The 5,608-nt window shown below is 60.1% G+C and overlaps 1 protein-coding gene across 1 annotated transcript in view; it reads left to right on the top strand.

Moving 5' to 3' along the window:
• The window catches only part of CUEDC1 (CUE domain containing 1), a 16,008-nt gene extending 11,383 nt beyond the window's left edge, over positions 1-4,625 (top strand). The window contains exons 5-10 of the mRNA XM_009881483.1: positions 3-81; positions 1,365-1,448; positions 2,479-2,568; positions 3,580-3,673; positions 3,882-3,940; positions 4,558-4,625. Coding sequence (XP_009879785.1) covers positions 3-81; positions 1,365-1,448; positions 2,479-2,568; positions 3,580-3,673; positions 3,882-3,940; positions 4,558-4,625 — 474 coding nt within the window. The remainder of the gene's footprint in view (positions 1-2; positions 82-1,364; positions 1,449-2,478; positions 2,569-3,579; positions 3,674-3,881; positions 3,941-4,557) is intronic.
• The last annotated feature ends 983 nt before the right edge of the window (positions 4,626-5,608 follow it).

Below are 5,608 nucleotides of genomic sequence, written 5' to 3'. Positions count from 1 at the left end.
GGATCGCGCTCTTCCTGCAGAACGAAGAGTTCCTGAAGGAGCTCCAGAGGAACCGGGATTTCCTCCTCGCCCTGGAGAGAGGTGAGAAGCGCCTTCAGAAACATCTGCCTCAGTTTTTCGGGTGTGTGCTTCCCCCTGTGATGCTGGCCACTGGCAGCGTTGCCTTTGACATGGTGGCTCGTGCCAAAGCAGAGCCAGCGCAGAATGTGGCCGGGCTGGTGATCCGACCGGCTGACCCTGAGCACTGGGCTGCTCCCCAGGCTCCTGCTCCTGGTGCTCAGCCGCCTGCCACGAGGCTCTCCTCTCCCTCACCGCCTCTCTGCGGTGTCTCTGGCAAAGCCCAGTAAAATCCACAGCAAGGAGCCTCAGAAATGTGCTCGGAGCCCAGCCTGGCTGGTGAACCCTTCCCGGCTGCGTGCCCTCCCCAGGTGCTGGCAGGGCCTGAACTGGAGAGCAGTTTTGCCATGATTACTTCTTCCCCGTCACCACACTCCCTCCCAGCGCGCCGGCAGCTGACTGCTCACCCAGCGCCATGGGGAGAGCTTGAGGGTGTCAGTGTTTTTTCTGCCGCTGAGCAACGAGCCACCCTTCCCCTCCCTCGCCCTGCCGCCGGCTCTGAGCCCCCCGGCCGAGGGGCCGTCTCCCTCAGAGGACTCGCTGGTGGTTTGCAGGGTTATGGCAGGACCCTCAGTGCCTGGCTCCTGCCGCGGCTGGAAAACCACCGACATGCTTGCGGCATGCTCGCAGTTCCTCTGCGGCGGCGAGAGGAGCGCTCCCGCCTGCTGCTGTGGGCTCCCACCAAAGCACTTGTGGTCGCCGTGCTGCGGCGAAGGGCTTTCAGCGCCGGGGCGGTGAAGGCGCTGGGAGAAGGGCTGCCTTCCTCCTGTGCTCAGCCCTGGCCCTGCTCCTGCTGTGCCGAGCCCAACCGGGCACAGAGGACAGCATCCTCGTTCCCCAGCTGCGGCAGGGGAGACGTTTGCTGTCCCTGGAGCATGGCAGAGACCGGAAGCGTGTCCTTAGGGAGGAGCACATCTCTGGAGAGCTTTTATAGCTTTTTTACTAGATCATTTCTACCTTGTTTCTACATCTTGTCCTGCTGCAGGACGTACTGTGGCAGAAGGTGGTTCCATGTTACCTTGGGGCTGGAGCTCAGCTGCACAGAAACTCCCTTGCTGGGCTGTGTCGGGCCATTCCTGGGGTGGCTGAGCTGCTGTGGGATGCCGGGAAGCCCGAGCTCCCTCCCTGTCCATCAGCCTGTCCCTCCGCAGCCATGGGGGCCATGAGAGGAGAGGAGAGGGGAGCGGAGCCGCATGCGCTGCCTCGGGGATCTGATTGAGCGGGGCGCTGGGCTTTTTGTTTTTCAGATCGATTGAAATATGAGTCAAAAAAATCCAAGTCGACCAGTGTTGCTGTCAGCAACGACTTTGGTTTCTCCTCCGTAATATCAGGTAACTTTCAAGATGCACGCGAGCAATGCCTCTCAGCAGCTCTCGTGTTCCCAGCCCTCTGCCACTGCCGCCTGCCTCCGCGGTGGCTGCGGGGGGAGGAAACTGGCTGATCCCTCCCTGCTGCCCCCCAGCGCGGGATAGGAGCTGGTGGGTGATGGGGATGGGTGCTGCTGCCCTCCCTGCCCACCCCACATGGAGGTGCTCCTGCCTCCTGCCTCCGTCCATCCCTGCGGGCGGGAGCTGGGATCCAGTTCCCAGGGGAGACAAAGCCCTCCCTTGTCTTGGCCGGAGCGGAGGATTGTGCCTGGGAGGCATAATGACTGTTCCTGGGTAATCCTGATTAACCTCGGGGAGTGGAGCAGCTGCCCAAGTTCAGAATTAGAGCTGGTGTCTGTTGATGTCCCCGCGCGGGGACAGGCGAGACGCAGTGGCTGGGCGGTGTGGCAGAGCCCCGCTGGGCGCACGGCGCTTCGAGGGCACCCAGACCTGGGGAGGGGGCATGGGCTGAGGGGAGGGGGCACAGGGACACTGTTGGGGTCACCGGTCCACCTGACCGTGTTACTGGGATGCCTGAACTTCTGCTCCTGATCTGGTGGCCCCGCCGTGCCAGGTACTAAACATGGGCACAGTCTATCACCCAGAGTGCAGTTAGTGCCCGGGGTAATTTGGGGCTGCTGTCCCTGGAGCAGCACAGAGGGACGCCTCCTGCTCTGCAGCGGTGCTGGTGGTGGGACTGAGCTGCCGCTCGCCCCATGTCTGCTCGCAGGCGGCTTGAGATGAGCAGCCCCACGGGGCTGAGGGTGTGCCACAAGCCGAGCTCTCTGCCCCCACGGTCTCGGGGGGTTATATCTGCAGAGGGTCCTCGTCCAGAGCCAGCCCCGGCATACCAGCGCTCTCCTCCTGCCTGCTCTCGCTCAGCTCTGCTCGTGGCAGGGCTGCGCTTCGCTAGCGCTGGAATTGGGTCATGGAAATGATTTGTCTCGAGCCTCGCCGCGCACGCACTCCCGGTGACCAGATGTTTGCCTTCCAGGTGACGTAGCCCCCTCTGTAACCAGCGAGGCCGGCGGTGCCGTGTCTGACGATGCCTTATTCAGAGACAAACTGAAACACATGGGAAAATGTAAGTCAGTTTGCAGGCTCCGTGTTGGCAGCGGGATGCCTGCGGGGGCTGGAGGGGAGGTGGGACCGGGCCGGGCAGGGGGAGAGCCGGCAGCATTACCTGCGGCGCTCCCCGTTCATGCAGCATGTCTGCTCTTTGCTAGCACGTGTGCGTGGGGTTTTCTTGTCACCTCTCTTGGCAGCTGCGCACACACGTCCCCGTTACCCTGCGAGTCACACAGAGGGCTGGCGTGTCGGAGTGCAAAGCACACGCTGTTGTGCACTTGCGGTGACACGTTGTGCGCAGACGGTGCTCAGCCCCAGCAGCAGTGCTTTGGGGTCGAGTTTCCATCTGCATTTTACAGTCCTGGGCTGGCACATCCCTGCGCTGTGGTGCTCTCCTCCTGGCCCTCACCAGTGGCAGGAAGTTCCTGTGCCACACGTTGGGGCACAAAGGACAGGAGATGGAGATCTGGGTCTTGATGCCCCAGCTCTGCGCTGTCTGTCCGTCCCTGGTGCACGTGTGGGTTGTGGTGTGAGTTGAGGATGCAGGTGTTGGGGAACAGAGGAATTTCTGAGCAGGGTTTGTGTGAATCCTAGAAAAGAAAGAAGAGGGTTTGCTGTAACTCTCCCTTTTCCAATCCTTTCCTCTTGGCACGTCACAGCCTGCTTCTCCCACTGCAAAACAGACCAAGGTCTTTGGGCAGCTTGAGTGGGGCTGCAGCCAGCTGAGACACTGGGGAGATGTGGGTCAGTCGTGGGTAGGGACGGTCACGAAAACCAGAGTGAAAGGATAAAAACATCAGCACACCCCGCCAGGGACCACCATGTCCCCATTGCCCGCAGGACCTGGCTCTGAGCCTGGCAGTCCTGCGTGGCACCAGTGTTTCTGGGCAAACCCGGGGCATTGCCGTGGGGTGTCAGGATGTGGATGGCTCTCACACCGCTGGCCCTGGCTGTCTCCTCCCCATCGCCCGTGGCAGCTTTGGGAAGGGTTTATAGGTGAGACCCTCACTTGGCTGCTTCCTTCCAGCCACTCGCAAGAAGCTGTTTGAACTCGCCAGAGCCTTCTCTGAGAAGACAAAGATGAGGAAATCGAAAAGAAAACACTTGTTGAAGCACCAGGTGTATCCTAAAAGGGGCTGGGGAGCTGCTGGGGGGTGCAGGGCTGTCGGAGCGGCCTCGCTCAGTTGCTCCTGGGGACTCCCCAAGGCCATGGTCTGGCTAGAGCCTCCGGGCTGCCTCTCACGGCTGCGCTGTGGGCTGGGAAAGGCGATTGTGGTACCGCAGCCATGTCCTGGCCCCACAACTGGTTTTCCTTAGCGGAGGGTGCAGGATGGGGACGGCAGCTTCCACGGCAAATCTTCTCGACGATGTCGAAGGACATTCGTGCGGTAAGAAACATCGTGCCTTGCGATGCCCTGCGTGCTCTGCTCAGTATGCTTACCTGGGGTCCTGCGGTGCCCGGCCCTGTCCTGCCTCACGCCATGGTCCTGCTGGAGTGGGTTCCCGTTGGAGCCGTGCTGGGGCATGGCCACCCGTGCAGTGGGCTCACCCCTGGTCCCACGTGGCTCTCCTGTGAGCGTGCACTTTGCCAGGGTGACCGGAGATGGGATCTCTCTTGGGGAGTCTTGGGGACTCGCAGACAGGCTGTGCAGCTCTGCGGGATGTGTAGCTCGGGGTCGGGGCACAGTTCCGGTAAATCTGTCATCAGCCAGATTTGCACAGAGGTGGGTCTTGGCAGTGGGTTTTGTGCCAGCTCTGACCACCCCGGGGCTGGCTCAAGTGCAACCGCGCGGCAGAGATGCCCCCGTGGGCCAAAACCTCCTTCCAGTGTTCTCAGGTGTGTTCTGGCAGAGTTGCCGTGTCCCAGTCTCTGGCGATTGTCTGTCTGGGTGAGGAAATCCCTGCCCTGGCATCCTCCCCGCTGGGGCTGGCACCTGGCGTGGTGGCATCCCTGCGTGGGAGCTGCTGCAGCCCCCAACAGCCCCCAACTGCCTCTGCCTTTCAGATGAAGACTTCCAAGCGCGGAGGCAGCAGCTTCGGGAGGAGGAGGAGACGCCGAAGGAAGGGCAGTAAATGGTGAGAGGCACCTGGGGACGAACGCTTCCCGGTGAGCGTGCGAATGGCCCCGTCCGTCTGTCCGTCTGTCCTGGCTGGGTGCTCTGTGTGTCCCGGTGCCACAACGGGCCGGTGCCGGTGCTGGCCACGGTGCAGCTGAGGCTGAGCACGTGTCGTTCTCCTTCCCTCCCCTTCTGCTCCCCTCCAGGTCCCAGCGCTGGGGTTTATTGCTGGCACAGCCCGTGCACAAGGCTTCATAAGAAGATGGCTGAAAAAGGAAAAAAAAACACCCAACAAATAACCCATTCTTTTGGCTGTTCCCCCTCTGCCGTTGTACTCCTCTGAAGTACGAGTATTGAAGTGAGGCACAATGTTTTCTTACCAGCGGTTTGAAAACAACTTCTCCTATCTAGCAAATCAGCCAAAAAGGAAAAAAAAAAAAAAAAAAAAAAAAAAGGAAAAGAAAGTCGGCAGCTGCTGTGAGCTGCTGTGGAGGAGCCGGTGGAGCTCAGCCTTGGGAGGAGCAGCATCCCGCCTGCTCTCTCGGTCCGAGCGGCATCGCAGGAGGAATGAAAATCAGTTGTACTAACGAGGATGCATTCACATGTGGGATCTGCTTGGCTGGAGCACTCCTGAACATATCTCTGTAGCGATCTGATGTAACTTTACTCTGCACACACAGGGGAAAAAAAACCCCAACCACGTGAGAAAGAACCTAACAGCCGTTGTCTACTATTGCTAGGAGTAATGAGCAGAGATTCAGATCAGGTAATAGTCAAATAATATAAATTGTTTATAAAAGGAAAGGCCTTCTTTTCCTAGGCGTTTCACTTTGAATTAAACCTTTGCCTTCGGCATTGCTAAAACTGCCTTGAAGTCCAGACGCTTTGTGGTCCGCGGTGTGGCTCACCTCCCGGCCGGGCCGGTGCCGCCGCGGGGTAGGACGGCCGGGCAGCGCCAAGGGCTGGATTTCGCATCAGTTTAACCCTCACTGCCGAAGC

The sequence above is a fragment of the Charadrius vociferus genome, unplaced genomic scaffold, assembly GCF_000708025.1.
Source record: "Charadrius vociferus isolate BGI_N301 unplaced genomic scaffold, ASM70802v2 scaffold323, whole genome shotgun sequence".
Lineage (NCBI taxonomy): Eukaryota > Metazoa > Chordata > Aves > Charadriiformes > Charadriidae > Charadrius > Charadrius vociferus.
The sequence above is the reverse complement of the archived record's forward strand: the minus strand, read 5'-3'. Positions and strand labels throughout refer to the sequence as shown.